General features: G+C 46.8%; 1 protein-coding gene across 1 annotated transcript in view; it reads right to left on the reverse strand.

Moving 5' to 3' along the window:
* FBXW8 (F-box and WD repeat domain containing 8) overlaps positions 1 to 24,323 on the reverse strand; it is a 58,273-nt gene that overhangs the window by 2,506 nt on the left and 31,444 nt on the right. The window contains exons 6-9 of the mRNA XM_030285899.4: positions 21,306 to 21,502; positions 19,939 to 20,148; positions 9,263 to 9,390; positions 2,265 to 2,438 (exon numbers count right to left, since the gene is read on the reverse strand). Of these exons, the coding sequence (XP_030141759.4) occupies positions 2,265 to 2,438; positions 9,263 to 9,390; positions 19,939 to 20,148; positions 21,306 to 21,502 (709 nt within the window). The remainder of the gene's footprint in view (positions 1 to 2,264; positions 2,439 to 9,262; positions 9,391 to 19,938; positions 20,149 to 21,305; positions 21,503 to 24,323) is intronic.

The raw sequence follows: 24,323 nt of genomic DNA on the forward strand, positions 1-24,323 counted from the left end.
TATCCCCATCTAGTGGGCTCTTCCCAGAACACACGAGGAGGCCAAAAATGCGGCTGGAAAGCTGGCAGAGAGCGGCTGGGAGGGATGGATGCGGGCTGGGCTGGGCTGGGCTGGCTGCCCTAAGGACTGCAGCAGTCCCGGGAAGGGCAGGATGCTTCCCAAGAAAAGGGGAAGGACACCCCACACACCGTGCACTGAGCTGGTTTAGAAATGCACCATAAGGCACAAGCTGAGCCATGGAGTGGGGAGGGACCCACTGGATCATCCATTCCCACTCCTGTCCCTGCCCAGACCCCCCAAAATCCCACCCTGTCCATCCCTGGCAGCTCTGCCCAAAGGCTCCTGGAGCTCTGGCAGCCTCGGGGCCGTGCCCATTCCCTGGGCAGCCTGGGCAGTGCCAGCACCTCTGGGGGAAGAACCTTTCCTGCTCTCCAGCCTGAGCTGCCCTGGCCCAGCTCCAGCCGTTCCCTGGCTGCTGTCCCTGTCCCTGAGCAGAGATGGGAGCTGCTCTTGGGAGGAGCTGCAGCCTCTGAGGAATCTCCCCTCAGTCTCCTCTGCTCCAGCTGAACAGTCCTGGTGCCCTCAGCCCCTCCAGACCCTTCCCCATCCTTGTGCCCCTCCTTTCTCTCCCACTGAGCCCAAAGCCAGCACCAGCACTCTGTGCTCAAGCAGGAGCCACTTCTCTTCTCAGCTGAGGATGGCTCATCTCCACACCCCAAATGTGTCTCCTGTCACCTCCCTCAGCTCCTGCTCCTGTGTTCCATTCCTGGCAGGAGGCCAAAGGCAGGGATAACAGCACACACCTTATCTGGGAAAGCCTTTTGATTGAAGTGATCCCTCCTGATTACTCTATAGATTAAACACTGTTTTCTCCCTGTTTAATCTAATGGTTTCACTTGGAGTACATCCCCGAGCTCGGCCCTGCCCTGCCTGCCCTCCTCCTGGAGCAGCACTAATGAACATGCCAAGGAGACAATCAATGGAATATTGTCCTTAATGCATCAGCCACATCACAACAGGCTTTATCATTCCCAGGGTCAACACACAAAGTGATACCTGCTATTAATCAATGACAACTCCAGCTTGAACTTCCCTGGCTGTAAATACCTCATCTAGCTTCTCTTTGGGGAAGATGCATTAAAAATAATAAAAAAAAACTAAATCAGGATTTATCTGTTCATTTTATGGATATAACTCAGACTTACAAGGGACTAAATCCTCAAGTCTTTATCCAGACAAAGCCTGGGAATTGTGTTTTTATCAGGAAATCTTCACTTAGCTGTACAAAGTGCCAGCTCCAGGATGCTGATCTCTGCTTGTACTTTCAGTACTGTACTCCTTGTGCTCAGAACAAACTGATATTCCAGTATTTAAATGAGTTTAAGTGCTTTGATCCTCACCATTAAGGGAATGTGTGGATGAGGTGAACAGAAGCACAGGGATTGTGATGGATACACTGGATGGAGACAGCCAGAACCAGTCCCTCTCAAAACAGCCAGTCCAGAATGTCAAACCCAAGGTTCCACAACTAAATAGAGGTTGGAGATGGGGCAGGGAGAAGTCACTGACTGAACTTCATGGAAAATCCAGGGGGAACAACTTCCCTGCTCCCCAACACCAACTGGAACAATCAGCTAATGAGTAAAAAGGCCATGACAGTGATGCCTCAGGGTTGAGCTTTCGTATTTTCACATTCTGGCTGCTTTAGTGTGTGGGTCTGGGCTCCACATGAGGGGATGCTGAGCTCTCTGCACAGAGCAGGGAGACAAAACAATTCCTTCTCTAGCTGGGGACCAAGGACAAATGATCCAAACCTCAGGCCCAAGAGCACAAACAACGTGGGCTGAAGAGAGAAAAACAAGCAGGATGGGACTTCATGGGCTAAAGCTGGAATTGGACATTTAATTTCAGTATGCAAATGGAGCAGAACTTACGAAAGTGGGAGACCCTGTGACCAGGGGTTTTGTTTTGTGACCATTTTGGTTCACCTTGGGTGCAGCCCTGGCTGGGCTGTTGTGCTGCCCAAGGTGGATCCATTGAGGAGATCCTTTTAATAAATCCCTGCTTTATCCTTTAGCTCTGTCTGATCTCTGTTCTAGGTCAGCCCTCACATGGCACCAACAGCTGAAGGGCCCCCTCAGAAACACACAGAGCTCCAGGTGAGGTGACAACCTGTCCCCAAACCACACAGAACTCCCCCAAACTCTCTCATTACCCCTCCTGCTCCCAGCCCTGCCAGCCCCGGGTTCCCCAGCCCCGGTTACCTGGCGTGCATCTCCCAGAGCTTGGTGGCCATGCGGCGGTCCCAGACGCACAGCAGGCCCTCCTCGCCGCCGCTGACCATCTTCCACTCGTCCATCCGCACGGCACACACGCCCAGCTGGTGCCCCTGCACGGAGCACACGGCCTGGCCCTGCCGCAGGTCGAACACCCTCACCCTGGGGACACAAAGAAGCACAGACAGACTCTTCAGATCATTCATCCACACCGGGCTGCGAGCGGTGCTGCACCCAGCTGGGGACAGACACCACGGTGTCCCTCAGGGCTCTGCGCTGGGCCAGAGGAAAAATACTCTGTTCAGTATTTTTACTTGTCGGAACTCAAAATGTCCCTCAGACATTTTTAGAGGTTCCAGGCCTTGGTCAGAAGCATTTTAGACCCTGGCAAACAGCAGAAAACAGCTGTGATTTTGAGTTTGAACCATGGAATGAATTACCAACTTTGAAGGTGGAACAAGCAGTCACAGAGGGTTAGATGGTATAGTAAAAGTAGTCACAAATTAGAGGGTAAAATTTTTTAGTATTGTACAGGGGGGTTTTAACACCTGTACAGGGGGGTTTTACTTTGTACAGGGGGGTCAGGAGTTCTAAGATGGAGGAAAGTGGACCTGATCCTGTTCTTCCTCCTTCTTCTTCCTTACCTCCATGTTCTTGGTGATGTTGGCATTTTTCTATTGGTTCAGGCTGGGGACACACTGTCCAACGTAGGTGACAGATATTGGCACGTTATTGTAAATCCAGCACAGGTAGTTTGTGGTATTTAATGTTTGTACCATCCCACTGAGGGCAGAGCCCCACACGCTGCCCTGCAGGACAGAGCTGCGGCAGGGCAGCAGAACATGTTAGAGATAAACAGAATAAACAACCTTGAAACCAGCACAGACCAATTATGGCTTCTGCTTTGGCAACGGGGCAGAAAGACACAGACTTTCTACAATCTCGAAATCACCAATACCCACAGATTCCGACATTTACTGATGATATGCATGAGGGGATTGAGTCTTTCCTTAGCAAAATTAATAAATGAAATAAATGTCATTAGTAAATCTGCAGACAACACTAAGCTGGGAGTGTGTGTCTGTCTGTTGGAAGGTAGGAGGGCTCTGCAGGGAGATGGCTCTGCTCTGGAATGGTTGGATGCATGGGCAGAGCCCAGTAAGATGAAGTTTAATAAATCCAAGTGCCAAGATCTGCATTTTGGCCACCATAACCCCCTGCAATGCTACAAGCTGGGGATGGTGTGGCTGGACAGTGCCCAGGCAGAAAGAGACCTGGAGGCACTGGTCAACAACAGACTGAACATGAGCCAGCAGTGTGCCCTGGTGGCCAAAAAGGCCAATGGCTCCTGGCCTGGATCAGGAATGGTGTGGCCAGCAGGAGCAGGGAGGTCATTCTGCCCCTGCACTTGGCACTGGTGAGGGCACACCTCGAGTGCTGTGTCAGTTCTGGCCCCTCAGTTTGGGATGGACCTTGAGGGTCCAGAGGAGGCAACGAGGCTGGAGAGGGGCTGGGAACACAAACCCTGTGAGGGACGGCTGAGGGAGCTGGGGGTGCTCAGCCTGGAGAAAAGGAGAGTCAGATGTGACCTCATCACTCCCCACAGCTCCTGAAAGGTGGCTGTGCTCAGGTGGGGTTGGGCTCTGTCTCCAGGCAGCACTGGCAGAATGAGAGGACAAGTCTCAAGCTGCACCAAGGGAAATATAGGTTGGATTTAGGAAAAAGTTTTTCACTGAAAAAGTGATAAAAGTTCTGGGATGGCCTGCCCAGGGAGGTGGTGCAGTCACCATCCCTGATGTGTTTAAAACAAGCCTGGCTGTGGCACTGGGTGCCAGGGCTCAGTTGAGGTGCTGGGGCTGGGTTGGACTCGATGATCATGAAGGTCTCTTCCAGCCTGGTCATTCTGTGAGTCTGTGAATTCTGTGGATATTTATTACAGCACTGGACACATGGGGAGTAACCTCCCAAAGCCATGTGCAAAAAGTGACAAACTCCTGCTCTCTATTTACCCAAAAAGGTTTTACATATTCAGATGGTTTCTAGGATGCTTTTTACATAAACATTAGCTGTCACCTGTCACCACTGAGTCAGAGATGAGGGCAGTGGGATGACAGCAGATGACAAAGTGGCAAAAAGCCTCATTCATTTCACCCTCTCTTCTTTTATAACTTAGTTTGCTACAGGTGGACCTGATTAGTCATTTAATCAATTTCACATGATTGGCTAATTAACAAGACACCCATTTGTAAACAATCTTATGAGGAAAACAGAACAACAAATTATTAGAAAAACACCACCTGCAGGTTGTTTTTAATATTTGGCTATCCTTTTTCATCTCCAGCTCCCTAAAGCTTCTCAAGCCGATTGTGGGAAAACTTATCTAGCTTCTCTCTCTCTGACCAGGCTGTCACATCCACACTTGCCCTGTATTATAATTATCTGAATGTCCATTATGACTGTGCAATTGTCCCCTTTAACTGGGTCAGTGGGCTTCTGAAGAGGAAGTAAGAACCTCTTCCTCATGCTAAACTCTTCACCTGTGTCAAGCTGGCAGGGCTCCTTGGCCTGCTGGTCACAGTCCAAACCTCCTCTCATTCTTAGAACCCAGTGGTATTTATGGTTTCTACACTCTTACAATACTCCATACATCATCTGTCATTCCCAACCTTGTTTCAGTTATTCAATTAATTTCCTTGTTAAGTGCTATATGATCTTTGCTAACTACATTTCTAACTTAACCCCTTAATTCATTTAAACTCTTAATTAAACTATATCTATTTTTCACTATCTTAGTTGCAATTCCCAGCTCAAAGCCCCCTGACTCATAAAGACAGCTCTGGACATGCAGCCCGTGGGTTCTTGTGGAAGGGGCTGACAGCTGGTGTGTGAGCCAGAGAGAGTCAGCTGGAGAAGAGAGTGCTGAGTCCCTTAAAGGAATTCTATCCAAGGTCCTGGACATGGAAACTGAACAGGAGAAAAGAAAAACCAGGGGGCTGCAGCTGGCTGAAGCAGCAGTGGAGACCACTCTGTGCAAGTGAGCCCTGTGTGGATCTGAGTAAACTTTCTGAGAAGGTGTAACAGAGGGCAAGCTGTTAACCTAAACACAGAAAAGCCTTCTGAAATGCAAGGTGCTCCTCTGGGGGTTGTGATGTCTCAACAGTGACAGGTTCTGACAGCACAAGGATTTGGGGTTATGGAAACACATCTGGGACAGCAGCAGTGCCACTGCTGCTCCACAGCTGGAAAACCAGTGAGGCACATCCTCCTCACCACTGAATTTTCACCCTGACTTCTGCCATCAAAGATCTTCTTCAGGCAGATTTCTCCCACCACACAGGACCTTTCTCAGTCTTTGCAGGTTCTAGGACCTAAAGAGGGCTCTGGGGCCCAGCACAGGAAGGACCTGGAGCTGCTGGAGAGAGTCCAGAGGAGGCACCAGAGCTGATCCAAGGGTTGGAGCCAGGCTGGGAGAGATGGGGGTGCTCACCTGGAGAGGAGAAGCTCCAGGGAGAGCTCAGAGCCCCTTGCAGGGCCTGAAGGGGCTCCAGGAGAGCTGGAGAGGGACTGGGGACAAGGGATGGAGGGACAGGACACAGGGAATGGCTTCTCCCTGCCAGAGGGCAGGGCTGGATGGGATATTGGTGAGGAATTGTTCCCTGTGAGGGTGGGCAGGCCCTGGCACAGGGTGCCCAGAGCAGCTGTGGCTGCCCCTGGATCCCTGGCAGTGCCCAAGGCCAGGCTGGATGGGTTTGGGAGCAGCTTGGGATGGTGGAAGCTGTCCCTGCCCATGGCAGGGGTGGGACTGGATGGGCTTTAAGGTCCCTCCCAACCCAAACCCATGTGTGATTCTATGAGTTATGACAGAAAATAAAAGTGAAATTTGGAGAAAGCTCCTCTCTCTGTGCCTGAGGCATGACACACCTATTTTGGACACACTGCTCACCCATCCACTATGCACCAGGGGTGATATTATTACCAGCATCAAGGAAAGGATTATTATTGCAAATATTTCAGAGGGGATTTTATGTGTGGCAATTCAAAAGACAAGACAGGGAATTACAGGTTCATACTCTTGACTTAATCACCAATATGCAAAGCAAGCATCCAGCAACCAGGATCTGCTTTCTTCAAAAATGCAACTGACCGTGGCCAGTTTTTAGGTGCATCTGATTTTTGGATATTATTGACCACCCAGACAAAGCATTTTGAAGAGAAATAAATTGAAGACTTTGCCAGAAGCAGAACTACAGACAAAGACCTTAAGATTCCAAGCACTGCCACAAGGCCACAGTATCAGTTAGAGCTAATGGTGTTGAGTTTTAAAGCCAGCTCATATCACAAAGGAGTGTGGGGTTTGATCCTTATTTATCAAGATTAAGAGATAAAGCAAAGTACATAAATAAACAAAAAAATGCAGCAAGTGAGAACAGAAGGAAAGGGGAAATACTGATCTCAGGCTTGAGAAGAAGCCAGAGCAAGTTCCTCCAGCTGATGGCTATCAGGAACAAACCCATCAGGTACACATTAATTCCAGAAAAAGCCAAAACACACTTGTTCCAACACATTAACTGTACTTCATTCCATACCCCTGCTATGATCCTAATGGTGCTGCAAGTCCTTCCTCTCCTTTTCTCCAGCGGAGATTGCATCATATGATTTTACAAATAACACATTTCAGGGACTCAGAGACAAGGCAGCAGAGCAGGCCAGAGCTCCAGCAGAGCAGCAAGGAGGAGAACACACTGGAGAACGCTCCGTGTGCAACAGCCTGCCCCACAGCGTGAGGGGGCAAGGATTTCTCACTCCCCAGCTCCAGCAGAGAGGAGCTCTGGCTGCAGCCTGGGAGAGGATGGGGTGTTTGGAAGGGCTCCCTCCTGGAGCTCTCCCCATTCTCCTGTGTGTGTTCTCCCAGCAAATGAAGCTGCTCCTGTTTGGAAGGCAGAGCTGGAAGCTGAGATCCGAGCGAGCCCTGCTCATCCCTCGAGGAAGCACCCAGCTTTCAGGCAGGTGTCCGTGCTGGCACACCCCTGGGAGAACCAGAGGCACACTTGGCTGCTCACATGTGCCTTAAGGGAGAAAAGGAACAATGTTTTGCCAAGCCCACGTGATGCTGTAACACAGAGCTGGCCCAGCACGTCCTGCCTGGACAGCTGGGCTCAGTGGGAGCACTTCGGACTCGTCCCAGCTCCAGGGAGGTGTTCTGGAGGCCAGGCTTGGCCCCTCCTGCCAGACTGCCTTGGGAGTGAGCTGCCTGGCCTTCAGGAGAGCATGGAACACGTTTGGATCCACACCTTTCTGGGTTTGCCATATGTTTGCTTTCCCAACGCTCCTCTCCACCCCAGCTCCCACCAAGGAAAAGCAGGATCAGCACACGCTCCCTGCTAGGAGAGGAGGCCTCTTGCCAGAGCAAAGCACAGCTCAGGAATCAAATCAATCAGCAGTGCTTCAGCAGGAATTTCAGATGGGAAGACAGATTTTACAGGTCCTACCAAAACCATTTTGTGAGTATTACTTTTCAAAATCGTGGTTTTTGAGTAAAAGAAGGGCAGATTAGGTGAAATGGGGAAATGGCTGTATTTAATTCAAGCAGTAACTGCTCCCTCTGGCCAGCAGCAGCCTGAGCTCCCATGGCAAGGTCCCTGTTTCATAAACTCACTCCATAATGTGCCATGGAGATTCCAGTCTTGCTCCACCTGTGGATGCCCAGCACCTTCCTGCAGCATCACAGGAGGATGTGACCTCTGAGGTGCTCTGCTCCTGCCTCCTGATTGCCAAACTTACCTTCCCAGCTATTCATCCTTAACTCCTTGCTGTTCCAGTGACATCCAACCCCCTGAACTCAGCCAGTGCTAAAGCTGAAAACCCCTACAGCTTTCTGGAGGGGAAGGGCACAGACACCCACTCTGCTATAAATGGGAGGGATATCAACTCCAGCTCCTCTCCTGTCATCGTGCAGGAGATCAAAACTGGAGGTAACTTTACTGAGGTGCTTTGGAAAATCAATTATCTGCTTTTAGAGGGAAAAAACCTCCCAGGGATTTAATTCCACTTGTCAAACTTCAGCTATTTCCTTTATCCTCCTTGCTGAGAAAGTGTGAGGCTTGCTCACACTCTCTATTCTCTGGGAAGGAAAAAAAAAAAGCTGTTTGACAAAATAATCATTTTTGCAAGCTGCTGCACTGGCGGGACAGAGGTCTGGGATTTGGCAGAGGGAAGTGCCCGCCTTCCAATCTGATCCCAGCACCAGAGCAGAGCACCACCTGCAGCCTGGTGCCCAGTGAGGAAAGGAGGAGGGAAGGAAGCAGGAGCCATTAGAGACTGGCTCCTGGCCATCCCACATCTCCTTTGGTGCACTGGATCAGACCCCACAAACGACTCGCCAAAAAAAGGAAATCTAAAAATTGGACTCAAAGGGTCTTTTTAAGCACTTTAATCCTTTTGCACTGCCTGTTCCCAGTGCGGCCATTCCTGGCAGCAGACACTGAGCTGGGAAAATCCTACTCCCCAAGCCAAGGAGTTAAAGAGAAAGCTGCTAATCAGCTAAATAGAAGCTGGAATCTGTTCATATGAAAGTCTCTTTTTTTCTCTGTCACCTGAGGGACATCACAGTGTTCCGAAATACACTTTTGACATCGTTTGGCAGCCGGGCCCATCTCATCCTCCATGATTCATCCCTTAGGTTATTTTTTTAATATCAGAAAGTGAGCTTTTAAATGCCAAGCTCATTTTGCGGGTGGCGGTGGGGAAGTGGAAGAGGTTCCAAGTGGTCTCGCTGGGCTGTGCACCAACTGCCTCCACCAAATGGCTCAGAAAGCTCCTCTTCCCATGGAGCTTCCCAGACAAAGCACACTGACAGCCACATCCAACTATTACCTAATAGTTTGTTCCTCAACTTGATGGAAACACAAGAGGAGAAAGCAATTCCAGCAGGGCCAGATGTAGGACAGGGAGCTGGAGATGGGAGATTGGAGATGAGGATCACCTACCTTCTGTCCTTGTTGCCTGCCACCAGCATGTTGGGGGGGCTGCTGTGGAGGTTGACACATGAGAAGTCACCTATGGAGTTGCCCACCTTGGTCACACACTGGTTTGTCTCCAGGTTGTAAAGGAGGATCTGGCAGAGAGGGAATAAAACACCACATAAATTCAGCAGGAGCATTACAACAACGTTTTGCTGCCCCACAAAGCAGAGCTGTGACTACCAGAGGTATTCTGCAGGACTTGTTTCTTGATGTGTAAAAAAGAACCAAGAGACAGATGTACCCCTGTGAAGAAAGGCAATGACACCCTCAGAAATAAGGAATTCAGGTTTCCCAGTGGGATTCAGCAACAAGCAGGGATGCACCCCCAGAATGGCCAAGCACAGCTCTCAGGCAAACCACACAGGTGAAATCTTTGGGGTTTCAGGAAAAGCAAAGGGTTTCCTCATCAATTTTAGTGTTTGAGAGAGCAGTAAAAACAAACAGCAGCAGCCCTGAGGAGGTTTGGACAGATGGACAGTGAGAGGCAGATCCAGTCAAGTGCAGCAGGAACTGCAGGGCAGAGCTGAGCACAGCCCTGCTGAGAGCCTGGGTGCCCTCACACACACACACACACAGAGAAATGTCACATCTGAAGTGGCAGCTCAGATGGGAAAGGCAGAAAAACAACCCTGATTTTAGGCAGCATCTGAAATGATTCAACCAGAGCCTGGATGAGAAGCACGAGTTGTTCCCTGCCCGTTCCCACTCCTCTCCTCAATCAGTTTAATCACGTTTGCTGTCCTTCCTGTGGGGCAGATCAGATCTGCCTGGGCCTTTCAATTTAGGAGAACAAGTATTTTTAGAAACAGAAAAATGCACTGGTCAAAGCCCAGTGGAGCTCAGTGCTGCACCTGGCCTTATATAACTTCATAAACATGATTAAATTTCATGGTGATGCTTGTTTAAATGAAAAGAAACCTTGTGACACGGGAAGAGTTAATGGTATTTAAGACATCAGAAAAACCCCACAGCTTCCATGGCAACATCAGCATGGCCATGTCAATGTCACATCAATATTCTTTACTTCTAATTTTCTGATTATAGCCACATGCAGCTTAATAAATATTGCACTATCTGGATGTATTATTTCAACATTTGCCAGAACAGCAGCACTGATGCTGCCTGGCCTTTTATTTCCTATCTGTCCCATTTCAGAGATCTGAAAGGTGAATTAAGAGAGCAGAAGAGGATCATTTGTGATGGAGGCCTTTGGGCAACCAAAGTGAAAAGTGAAGCTTTAAAGATCTTGAGGAACAGGGCAAAGAGAGACAGAATGTGCAGGTTTCCTCCACTTGCCATTCTCCTAGGCAAATTCAGACATATTTCAGCTCCCTATTAGGATTGACACATCCAACTTCCCTAGGTCTTCCTAAGATTTATAATCTCCCAATTAATTCTTTGTGGAGCTGCCTTAAAAAACATGACATTTTTCATCCTTAAGACCCAAAAAAACAAAGCAAGGATGACGCTTGTTTTCCAACATGAAAGTTAAATTTAAATAAAAATTAACTTAAACTTCCACTCCAAGGAAAAAGCTGCTACAAACTTCATGGAAATGCTAGTGCTTGAGGTAAAAACCAGTTTACAGCCTGTTCTCACTTCAGCCCAGCTCCCAACAGCTCAGTAACCAAACCCACAGATAATGATGTTCTGGCAAAGGCACCTCGAAGGGCTCTCAGTGCAAAGGAAATTAATATCTGTGCCTGGCAACCCAAACTTCTCCTTGGAAAGTTTGGAACAAAAGACAAAGACAATAAACTGCTGAATTCAGCTTAAGAAAGAACGGACAGGGTCAGGAACAATGCATTCCAGCTCCCAGTTGGGCCCTTCCCAGCTGGATGTTAAAACTCCAGAGGGGAGAGGGCCAAAAGCTGCTTTCTTAAAAGTCCCCTGGGGCTGATACTTGCAGTGAACATCCATAAACTATTAATTTATCTAAATGACCAGAGCTCCCATCTCTGCTATAAACATAGGATACATATTTGAACATCCAGCCACGGCCATGAAAGGCTGGAATGAAAAATTGCCTCCACGGTGCATTGGAAGATTCCCATGAAATGTTTTCCATGTTACATTTGCTCTGCCTGCAGCCCTGTGGCAAAGCTCACAGGTAACAGCAGCTGGAAAAAGTAATTATTTCTCCTCACATAACTTGTAGGGGGCCAGCAATTTAAAGTGTTTGCATCTAAGAATCTGTAAAATAAATAAGGGCTCTCACCCACAAAAATGGAAGAAAAGCTTATATCACCTTCTCCTACCCCCTTCAATTCCTTCTCATACCCATCTCTATTCTTTTAAAGATTGTTTATTTTAACCAGCAATAACAAAATTGATGGCTAAAATAAAATTTCTTTTTAATTTTATCACGTGTAAATGTCTTTCTAACCAATTAGTCCCATCATTGGAAGAGTCTCTGTGATTTTCAGTATCCAGGTTTTGCCTATCTCGAAATTCAACCTGTCTGGAGCAGTTCCATGACCTGCAAATGAATTTCAAACCCTTATCCTGACCAATTGATAAGTAAAGAAGCTAAAAGCACTCAGAATGCTTAAGTCTGAATAATAATTTCCTGGAGACAGGGATTTAAAAGCACACTGATGACAATTCTGAAGTTGCTGGAACACCTCTGATGAGCTCTCCTGTAATATCCCAAGGCAAGAAGGATTTTCCTTACAAAGGCCAAGGAGAGGGAATGGAAATACCTGGTCAACAGGGACTTGAAATAAGGGCCTGTGTGTTAAAGGGCAGATAAAGCATAAGATCTCTGGGAGGTTTATAATCCTATAATGCACACTGCAAAGGGATTACCCTTTTAAAGGTATTTATAATCCTATAATGGACACCCAAGCCCAGTGACCTAATAGGTACCGAACTGAGGGAAGTGAACCAGGAGCATTTGGGTGTGAAATGAAGAACCCTGGGATAACACACTAATGAGCAGCCCTGGCCCCTCTGGGACCTCAGGGAAGAAAAGCATTAAAAACCCCGTGCAGGCAGCACCGGGATCCAACGCCCCAAATAAAAAGTGTCACCTATTAACATTGGCCAAATGAAAAGTCCAAGTTGTTGGCCAAGAGCCAGGCAATCTCCCTGAATGCTTAATAATTCAACAAGCCAGGAATAGCCAGAGCACCTCCAGCATTCTGTTTAGTTAAAGACCACAGAGATTAGCAAACACATTATCCATCTCCGAGGCGATCCTTTCCCTGTTACAAGTCCCTTAACGACCTTTACCATCCCTCCCTCTCTCTCTCTCTCTTTTAATAAGGCTGAGCAAATGGGACTTCATTTCAGCCCACTGCCACAGACTGGGGGTATTAATTATTCATGCCCATAGTCTCCCCTTTGTTAAGGCAGTGCATTAGACTAATTCCCCTCTTTACTGGGTGACTTGGGCACGGCTCAGCCTGGGGCCGCTCCTCCGGGAGGGACACGCCAGGAACTCGGCAAACGCAGGAGCCCAGGCACAGGAAAAAAGGCAAAGTTACTGTTCTGCACAGAACTGCAGAGTGGTGGGGACAGGGAACTCTCTTTAAATGCTGTCCAAGAACTGGTGAAAGATGCCTGAAATGAATTCCCAAAGAATTAAAGGCTCTGGAGCCAGAAGAACTGAGCTGTGAGCTCTGTAACATCTCACTGCTAAGTGAGGTCAAGCGTGGTCGATGCACTCTGCTTGAGACACTTCCAAGAAAAACCAAGGAACTGAAGGAAATGCTGCTGATGGAACTCTTCCATGCATGGCCAAAACCCCAGCAGGTGTTTTGGGATGCTGTGTTGTTGGAGATGTCTTTTTTGGACAGAACATTAAAACAACAAATCCCTGAGCACTTGTTATCAAAGAGCCTGTGGTACTTTCAACAAGAGCTGGGGTGTCCATCCCACTGTCCTGGATGGCAGCCAGCACACGCCTGCTCTGGGAAGAGCTGCCTTCCCTCTCCCTTTCCCTCTCCCTTCCCAGCCCATTCCTGCCTCCTGTCCACAGGAACAGAGTGGGGCAGCTGGAGACCGAGCTGTGTCTCAGAACTGGCTGAATCCCTCTGTGTGTTGGTTCTTATTATTCTTATTCTCTGAATTTGGGTCTTATTTAGATGTAATATTGGAGGGAGGATCATAAATATCAGCAAAAAGCACACTGTAAAACCACATTCAAACCCTACATCCTTCTCCTCACTGAACAGCACACAGGATCCATTACAGAACCACTTTTTCAGAAAGAACCATCCAGGATTGAGGTTTCTGTCATTTCAAGTAAAACAGAACCACCCTGAGTTGCTCAGAGTGGCAGAGGATCAAGCAGCAAGCCTGAGAACAGAATTTACATTTATTTTCAGATTATGTTTCTCCCCTTTGCTTCTGTTCAGCCCTCTGCCAATTGGAAAAAGCATTGCCTGAATACACACAAATATTGCCAATGAAAAAGGGGTTGTGAAATTCCAACTCCACCATAAATAAAAAGGGATCTGGTTTCTGCTCAGGTCAAACCCATCCAATCCAGAGGGTACCTACAAAAGCAGGAATATGCATTTGTGGGGAACTCATCAAATTAAACACAACATATGGTACACACTGCTGCAAGTTTGGATTTTATTTCTAAAGTGATGTGGAAAACAAGAATATTTTTAAAGTTTACAAGCCCCAGGGGCACAGTTTCCCAGTGCAAATGTATTGGATTGCCTACTGTAAATATGGCACATAACACTGCAACAACAACAAAAACAATCTGACTGTTAACAAATGCAAGGTCAGCACGCTGATACTTGTGCACACAGATAAGTGTTCTGGCTCCATAAATTTCAAGATGAGCTAAGATTTAAAAGGAGTAGCCGAAGGAGACAGACAATCAGAGAGGAAGAAAAAGAGTAAATCAAACACAAAGCAGCCCGTTAAAAAAATAAATAAATAAAAAAGCAGTTAATATCCATGAATAATGGATGTTTGATTTAAAAGCAGTTTACTCCAATATGATGTAATTTTTGACAATCAGCCAGAGAGACTATTTTTCAAGTTCTTGCCAGATAAAAGTCATTGTGGGGAGCTGGAAACTCGAGTGCTTCTCTGAGCATGTGGAAAATTGACTTTCATGCCATCCTAAAGGTGACTTTTCCTGGCAGACGCATGCGCCGGGCAATGCCTGAAAACCCAAAAGCAGCACAGCTCCCAGCAAATCCAGCTTGAAAAGCAGCTCCCTGCTCCTCCCCATCCAACACCTGCTGCACAAGCCACACACAGAGCTAAAGACAAGTGGAGTTTGCCTTTCCCTTTGAAGTTTCTCTGTGCCTGGAGTTGCAGAGTGAGGCTTCAGGCTGGTGGCAAGAAGGGGAGCCAAGCGCGGCGCTGGCGCTGCCAACGCACCTGCAGCCCTGGGCACTGCCAGCCCCCGGGGCTCTGCCAGCCTGGGATGGGCTGGGATGTGGGCAGATGCCTGCTAGGACTGCAGTGGGGTCACCAGGCTCGTTTGACTCGTGGCTGGAGCCTGGGCTAAGAGCTCCAGGGCCCGTGGGGAGGATGCTGTGTTTACCCACCGAACCACCCACACACTCAAAAAGCCCCTCTGGTCCAGGGAAGGTGTTCCCTAACCTGAGGGAAACCTTCTCCCATGGAGAAGGAGGCAAGGTGAACCTTAAAAACGGAATTAAATCCCTTGGTTTCATCACCAGGAATATCCATGGCACATCATAGCAGCTGTATTTTCCAAACCTGAGGCACCCACCTCAGCCATCGTGCCAATTTTGAGGCACTCACACTACAGCACAAACAGGGGGAGGAAAGCAGAATGGCCCTTAATGTCAGCCAATAGAAAGGGATGGGTTTATTTATTATTTATTTAGTCTTTTATTTATTCTGACTTGCAAAATGATTCCTGGTCACTTAGAGTGTTTGACCAAGAAACCATGCAAAATATAGACAAGGAAAAGTTCTGGACTCTCTGCTGATCTCTTTTTCTTGTAATAGTTCAGTTCCTCAGAGTGCTCTGCCTCTCTGACGTGGTACCAAAGAACTTGTAAAGAAAAAGGTATTTAAAACACTTTTCTTTTCAACACCTCCAAAGATCTGCTAACATCCTGCAGTCCTGCAGCTCCTCAAAGAGAGACATTTGGACAAGTTCCATCTGTTCAGACACACCAGCAAGCCCTGCCCTTCTATTGGTATGAAAACAAGGGTTCATAAAGATGAATTTGTTGAAAATTGGGCTCTTTACAAGGGTCATGGAGGCCAACAGAAGTGAAAAACCCTGCATTTTTTAAACAAGAAAAGCTAAGATTAAAAAAATTGAAGTCTTTGGAACTCCATGAGAACTGGAGACATTTGACACCAGAAAAGACAATGCAGCTTCTCAGTTAGAAGGATTTTAGTTAAAGTAAGGTGTAAATAAGGTGTAAAAGCTCACAAAAAGGAGCCATGAATTAAAAATATCATCCAAAAATGACTGTAAAGTATGAAACTCAATTTCAAGGAGTATTTACTGTTGTCCAGAGCAGCTGTGGCTGCCCCTGGATCCCTGGCAGTGCCCAAGGCCAGGCTGGACAGGGCTTGGAGCAGCCTGGGATAGTGGAAGGTGTCCCTGCCATGGCAGGGGGTGGCACTGGATGGGCTTTAAGATCCCTTCCAGTCCAAACCACTCAGGGATTCTATGATTTAAAATTTGTTTTCACTCACTATCACTGGTTAATTCCACTGGATACACTCACATTTCCGAGCAGCTGAAGAATTCCATGGAAAAATGAAATCCAGAAGCAAACCCAGGCAGTATTTCAATGGCTGCTGAGAGGAGCCAGGTGAGGTTGAACACCTTTCCTCGAGCACAAGCCAATCAGCAGCTCCAAAGAGCTGCAAAAGCAACAGCATGAACAAGCAGCACCCGAGAGAGCTGATCTCAGCACATGCAGCCTGCTGCCTCGGAGCTGGAAGCTGTAAAATCATCCCTCCCCTCCCCTCTTCCCCATCCACCAGCCCTGGAATCAGGCTCACGTTTGTGCACAGAGCAACCAAAGCCACACCTGAACTGTGCCTGACAATATCTGTAATCCAAATCCTCATGCATGCTGTATGATGCTTCTTTGGTAGAAAAAACCCCAAATCCTCCTTTGTTCATTTGTCTCATATCCCCAAGAACTGCTCAATGTGTTAAAAATTTTGAACAGAGTTTGAAATACAGGAGAAAGTTGTGGTTTAGGATTTTTCCCCTCATCTCAGGAGAACAAACACCTCTAAATTTCACAGAAACAATCCACAAAGCTCACCTGAGCTATAGCAGGAGACCAGACTTACCTGACAGCAGATTCAGAGAAGGTTATAAAGGCACCAGCTATGAGAAAAGCTCCAGATCGCATCAGAAACCAGATGAACTCAAGCCTAACATTTATCCTGCTGCCTCCTTATGAAGTTTAGATCCTGATATGAAGAGGACCAAAGCCAGCCTGTGGATTTAATCTCCCCCATGGTGTATACACTGAAAATTCCCACAGGTGAATGCCCAGCCTTGGTGGTGCTGCAGCAGCTCTGTGACCAAGGAGCTCCCAGCTGCCTGACACAGGGAATGTGTCACTGGCCTGACATCATCCCTCAAGGAATGTCCCCTAAATGCCCTAGGAATAAGGATTTCCCCCATGGGTCATTATCTAGGCTAGGTAATTAGCCCTAGACAAGCCTAGATGAAAACACAGATCTCAGAATTTGGACTTGAAGAGATTTCATCTTGAGTTAACAGAGCTGAAACAACAAAATCTTTCATAGCTTAACTTCAAAAAAGAGTTCCAGGAGCACTAAAGCAGAAGAACTTTCAAGAAACAGCATCATATTTAGGTTGTCTGGTGCTGCTAAAGTGCAAGCTGAACTTCTCAGGGATGAAGCATTTCTGTTCTCCCCTCCCTCCTGCATGGGTGTCTCTCATCTGACAGGAGCCAAGTCTAGGCCACGGATTTGATGTTTTCCTCCTCTCCAACATAAAAGTTCCCACAAAATTTATGCCTCAGATCTCAGCTCTGCTGTCAAACGTGGCTAAAATTAGAAAATGATTAAAAAAAAAAAAAAAGAGAGAGAGAGGGAGGAAAAAGATGGTTTCCTTAAGTGTTTTCATCAGGAAGCAGGTTACTAGGCAGGGATTGCCAGAAGGAAAATAACAACCTGGAGGAAAACAAAGAAAACCCCAAAGTGGGGAGGAACACAGGCAGCAGCCAAGGGGGCTGGAAGCCTCCAGGATCCCATCTCCAGGCCGGGGAGGTCTGGGCACCGTGTGCCCAGCGTAATCAGCCGCTGCAAAGTCCCTTCACGTCTGCGCGGGGCCGCTCATTACCATAATAGACATCAGTAATTAATTTCCGGCGTGATGTCAGCTGCAGCAGCAGTGCCAAGGCAGTGTCCTTGTCACACCCCCGGCCGTCTGGGCCCATTCCCTGATTAGGATGCACCAGACTTAATACAATCTGCCAGCAGGAGCCAGGGAGCTCAGGACTAAACTAGGAAAGATTTCCAGCTTTGCTGAGCAGCATTCAGGGAGGTTTCTCTGATGGAACTCAAAATGCCCCTCAGACATTTTTGGATGTTCCAGGCCCAGGTCAGAAGCATTTGAGACCCTGACAGGCAGCTGGAAACAGCTGTGATTTTGGGTTTGAACCATGGAATGATTTACCAACCTTGCAGGAAGAACAAGAAGTCACAAAAGTTTAGATATTATAGTAGAAGTAGTCACAAAGTAAAGGGAAGAATTTTTGAGTGCTGTACAGGGGGGTTTTGGTTTTGTACATGGGGGTGAGAAGTTTTAAGATGGAGGGATTTGGGCCTGCCCTGTCCTCCCTCTTTCTTCTTCCTTCCCTCCATGTTCTTGGTGATGTTGGCACTCATGGATTGGTTTAGAGTAGAAAAGCACCATTTAATATAGGTAATAGGCATTGGGGAAAACTGTACCCATGTAACACGTAATGTCCCATATAAAAGATAGAAAAGCACCATTTAATATAGGTAATGGGCATTGGGGAAAACTGTACCCATGTAACACGTAATGTACCATATAAAAGACAGCAGCAGCCCTGGGCAGAGGGGGAGAGAAGAAGCAGTCGGGAGTCAGAGAGGATGTCAGGGTGTGTGTGTGCCTCTGCCTGAGCTGTGAGCAAACCACAGCAGCCGAGAAGAAAATCTTTTAGATAACTTGCAATAAACTGCCTTGAGACAGGACAACAGAGACTGCTGAGCCTTTCTTTGGAAGCTCGGGTTGGAGGAGAGACTTTCCACCACACGGAGCCACCCCTGACCCAGGGTGAGCTCTGGCACTTCTCTGCTCTTTATGAGGCACAAAAGTGATCACTGGGGTAATGCCCCCAAATGAGGCAATTTTACACCCTGAGCTCCCACCTCTGCAGGGAAAAGAGCTCGATTAGGACAGCAAAGGAATGAATAAAGACAGCATAGCTCGCAGCATCTCAGCCCTCGAGGTATTTGTGGTGAACGGGGGTTTTAAGGGGAATGAGACGCAGCTGGACACTTTTATCCCTTACAGAGGAAATCCCAAATAAAGCTTTCCCATTCCAGTCACTTGCCAAGGGAAATCCTGCATTTTTACACTCCAGACCACAGTGGTCTGCAGTGTGTGCTCAACTCCTGCTCCCTTCTCCAGCTGCCTGAAGCCCCCTCCTTCCCTCACTGCTGACAGCTGAGCGTAACACAAAAATGGAATGAAACCAGGGTGTGGAAAAGGGAGGCAAGGTGCAGGAAAGAGACAGGAACTCTTCCCAAGGCATTTGGAAACACCAAAATCTCTTCACAGAATGGCCAAATACTCAAGATCACAGCACAAAAAGCACCCTCCTCCTAAGGGTGCTCATTTGCCTGACAGTGCTCAGGATCCCTCACCAGAGGCTCAGGGATGGTTTGGGATTTTGGGCTCTTTACTGGGGTTTTTAGGTGGGTTTTTTGAGAAGAGTTCCCCCTGATGCAGCATAGACTGAGCTGGGTCTTGCTGAGGAGCAGAGGTTGCAAAGTGAACCCAGCTGGCTGAATGTCAGATTATGGTTTTTTCTGACCTAGAGATAGGGCTACTGAAAGGTGTTTTAAAAACTTCTATTCCATTTTTAGTCTCATGTGGAGGGTGAGACAATACAGGTATTATAATTTACACTATGACAATTAGAAACTAATTATTTCTTAATTCCAATATAGAATAAGTGGTTTTTTACTTATTTTTACCACTATGCTGTAAATGTCTTATAACTAATAATCTAAAATTACTCCTCATAAGTCTTACTACAATATATTTTTCATAATTATATTTCTCTAAAGTATCTACTCTTATTTATCAAACCATCCTTTGAAACTTGTTTCTAGTTCTATTTCTCTCTCAACAATATCTATCTTATTCCATAGCATTTCTAAGTCAGTATTTCCTATCTCAAAGTTTACATACAGATACATGCTATGTAAACCTTGTGTCAAACTTTAAAAATTCTCTACAAATTCATTTCCCACAGCTGAACAATAATCCCTCACTTCAGCCCACAGAAGAACACAAAGCAGCATCAGATTATTGCATTGAATTGTCTTTTCTCTACTCTCCAAAGCTGGAGAGCAGAGAAAGAAGTCCTCAGCATGAACTCTTTTTCCCTTAATTACAAAGGTATAAAAATCTTCTCAGAAAATAATTACAATACCTGGTTGGGCTCATTCAATAACCAGCCAAAGGTTTTGATGCCAAAGGCTGCCTCGTGAGCAGCCACATCGAGGCAGGTGACAGGCTGACCATAGACTGAGTGGAGAATTCTGCCAGGATCTTCTGCTTTCAGGAGATAGACAATGTCCTCTGCAGCTGCCACTGCCACTGGGCTCCCCGTGACATCTGGAACCAGATTAAGGAAGTTGACCTAAAAAGAGCAGACTTTTTGTTTTATTTTTTTATTTTAATTTATTCTAATACAGTCAAAAATTCTTTTGCATCACTAATGCCACATGCTGAACTGAACAAACTACTCATGTGTGTCCTGAATCATCTCAGTTATGGATTAGTTCCACACAAAGACCAAGCATCAAGCTTATTTCTGAACTGTAAGACTGACTTAGCTTTGGAAGGGGGATTCACCAGGAGTGGTTTAAATCACTTCACACCCTTTAACTGCACAGCTTCCTCCTACAGGAGAGAGGCTGCAAGACTAAATTATTCCTACACACTTCCTTCCCCTTTCAAACAAATGCTGATACTCTGAGACAAAACAAAACTTCAGAAAATGAGTTTTAATTACAACTCTCAAAACTTCAGTGACAGAAGGTGCAACTAAAGAAGCTGCATGAGTAGTTACAGCTTCACAAGTGACACTATTAGGCTGCCTGCAATATCCTGCCTCAGAATTCATCAGACAGTGTGGATCTGGAATGAGACCTGGAGTTTCAGCTCCAATTCTATGCGAGAAAACTGATTTACAAAATGAGCCAGCTTAGTTTACTGTTGACAAAAAAAAAAAAAAAAAATTTAAACCCAGCCAACCTCCTGCACCATATGGACTTGTGCTCATTTTCACTCCTAGCTTAAGCCAGCAGTTCACCCTTGCTCTTCAGGGATGGAAGACTCACCCCTTAGCCTGCTCCAAAGTCAGAGCCTCGAGCTGGTAACGCCCTGATCTAGTTCAGGCTTTTATAAGAATCATCCTAATCCTACCAACAATAATTAGTGGATCAGCAGTGTGGATATTCTCCATTCAGAGAGAAAAAGAGAAAGATTTCTGCCGGGCTAAGCCTGGGAAAAAGTTCAAGAGGAACATAAACAATCGATTATCTTGCTTCCCGTTCATATTGTTTATAGATATGATCTACCACACTGACCTAAGTCCAGTGTAACAATCAGGTGAAATGTTTTTACTGTAAGACCAATGGAATGAACGTTCACAATGTTCTCTATAAAAGAGAGGAGTGCTTTTGAATAAACGCTCAGTTTGCCTTCTGAAATCGTGCGAGTCATTTTGCCCGTCCCTGGCTCAACAGCGTCACAGGAGCTCCCTGAAGGAAGCAGAGCAGCCTGGAGACTCACCAGTTTCTGGATTTCAAAGGTTCCTGGGGTTTGCCAGAATCCTCTGTCGTCGGGGCTCTCCAGCCTGACCTGGAAGCCGGAGGCCGTGGCCACCGCGGCCCCGCCCGGGGCCAGCGCCAGCGCCTGGATGTGCTGGTTGTGCTGGAAGTGATGGATGGGCTCCTGCCCCAGCAGCAGGCTCCAGACACTGACAGTGCCTGCACAGGGGAAAGAAATGGGCACTGGGGTTAGCTCAGCCTCTGACACAACCCTCACCCAGCAGTGAAATAGCTGCAAAGTCAGCTGGTGGAACAAAGGAATATGCAGGGAAGAGATGGGGGCAGGACACCTGAACTTCAGGGTGCTGTGGCTCCTCTGGCCATGGGTTCACAGGAGAATTTATGTGCTCTGGCCTGAAGCTGAAGGAGGGGATGTATAGATGGGATACTGGGAAGGGATTCCTCCCTCGGAGGGTGGGGACAGGGTGCCCAGAGCAGCTGTGGCTGCCCCTGGATTCCTGGAAGTGTCCAAGGCCAGGCTGGACAGGGCTTGGAGCAACCTGGGATAGTGGAAGGTGTCCCTGCCATGGCAGAGGGGGATGGGATGAGCTTTAAGGTCCCTTCCAACCCAAATCCATCCGTGATTGTGTGATTCCAGGCTCTGTTGCTTTGTAGCTAATTTCTAATTTCTCACTGTCCAATAACATTAGCAGCTGCCTTGAGGAAGACTCTTTGACTTCTCTCACATTTCCATGTTTGGAGATCAGATGTAAACAGACACCTGAAATTTTGTTCTGTTACAGAGAGGCCCTCAATGACCCCAAACTAGTGAGGAAGAACCCACACTCCAATTCTAAGTCACTTTGCTGCACAATTCACAGAATCACAGAATATCCTGAGCAGGAAGGGACCCACTGGATCATCCAGTCCCACTCCTGTCCCTGCCCAGACCCCCAACATCCCTGGCAGTGCTGTCCAAAGGCTCCTGGAGCTCTGGCAGCCTCGGGGCCATGCCCATTCCCTGAGGAACGTGGGCAGTGCCAGCACCTTTGGAGAAGAACCTTTCCCTGATCTCCACCTAAACCTCCTGACACAGCTCCTGGTCCTGTCCCTGGTCACCACAGAGAAAAGCTAAACAATGCAAATCCTAAAGAATAAAGAAGTGTAAGTCAAAAGAAAACATATTTGTAATTCCATTTTTGCCAGCCTGGCTCCCCAGTTCTCTATTTAAAAGCATCATAATCTGAGTAAGAGCAACCTGAGGCAATCAGGAGGGAACAGAAGGGAATTGGAGCCTTCTGGGCCACCTTTGCACTGAACTGAGAAGCAATCTTGCAGCGTGACAGGCAGGGCTGGAGAAGCCTCCCTTGCAGAGGGGCACGTTAATGATGAAATGATTAATGGCAGCTCTTCCTTCAGAAGGAGACATAAAAGCCCTGACAGACAGCTGTGGATGGGCACCACTGCCAGTTTGCAAACACTCCTCCCCAGTCCCAGAGGAGGTGAAGCAAGAGTGTGGTAATGAAACTGCACATAGTGAAATGGTAGCTAAATGAGTTTAAATTGATTTATGGTAGCTTTTGTAAAGATTATTTGGTATCTGGAAAGTGCTACCAATGTGAAATAATGCAGATAATCCTTAAGATCCCTGTCTAATGGCACTCCCACTGAATATTTATATTCCTCACCATGGGAATGAGTACCATAATGGGGACCATTTTTGTTTTATTAGGGATGAATATTTAAATTAATCTGATATTTGCCTAAACAATTAGCCGCCTCTGTTTGTTTACACAAAGCCAAAACTGCAATTAGGCTTCCATCAGAAAGATAAGTCCCGACTAAAACTGTCCCGACGGAGTCATAAGGGCTCAGAGCAGAACTTCCCAAAATTACTTCTTAGCATAATGGTAATTATGTTAATTGCTTGAAAGGTAAATAACTGCTGAACTGGGTTTGCAAAGCAGACTGGTTGCACAGAGCTTCAAACCAGTTAACAAATCCAGGAGGGCAGCACAGGCTGCACCCCCTGCAGGGCTGAGCTGAGGCTCCTTTTCCCCAAAGCAAAGGAATGGGGAGGTCTCACCTCCAGGAGAGATTATTCAGCCAGGCAAAAAACAAAAAAACCCCATCAGTGATAAAGTGGTATCAGATACAGGGAGTCAGAACTGGACTTTTGTGTCAGACCGTGGATTTGGCTGCCAGGCTCCTCCAAGGAGGAGGATACTCAGTTTTTGTTCAGCAGAAAATGTATCCCAATTAAAGACCAGGTTCATGAAGGGGAAAAGGGAGGCTGATTTGCTTTCAGTGAAGACTTTTGTTACAGATCCCTGTGATGAACAATTCACTGGGTTTAACAGTGTCTAAATGGGTGAAAGTTCTCAAAAATTAAAAAAAACCTATTCTGACCACAAGAGCAAGCTTAGAAACCCAGAGTTCAGGGTTCTGCTCTCTAATTTTGGGCAACAAGCCACTAATTATTATTATTATTATTATTACATCTCAAACATGACAAAATCTGTCCAAAATAAAAGATTTTAACCAGGCAAACACAGGGTGTACAAACACAGATATGTGCAATGTAATGCCCATATAATGATACATTATATGGGCAATATGTTCCTGGTAATCTAAAAAAGAAGTAACTTCTAAGGTCACAAATTTACATGTGATGAAGGAGCACAAAGTAAAGAGTAACAAGGAGAGTTCAGAGAATATCCTGAGTGTAAAGGGACCCACAAGGATCGGGACAGAAGTAAAATAGAAAAAGCAAACACTCCACTGGATTTATAAATGGGTAAAGCTGCTATGAGGGCTAAAAGTGCTGCTCAGAACATTTCACAGCAGAAACAACAAAAGGTATTTATGGGTGTGCAAGTCCTTGCAGCAGTCAATCACATTTGGGTGAGAGCAAAAATCCCACACCATTCCAGTTCAGGTTATTAGTGTGGCACTAAAAAAAAAAAAAAAAATCAGGCTAAGATTTAGCAGTGCAGATGAGATCACTGCTCTCCACAGTCTGTCTTCCTGCCTCCAGCAC

Source organism: Taeniopygia guttata, chromosome 15, assembly GCF_048771995.1.
Source record: "Taeniopygia guttata chromosome 15, bTaeGut7.mat, whole genome shotgun sequence".
Classification (NCBI taxonomy): Eukaryota; Metazoa; Chordata; class Aves; order Passeriformes; family Estrildidae; genus Taeniopygia; species Taeniopygia guttata.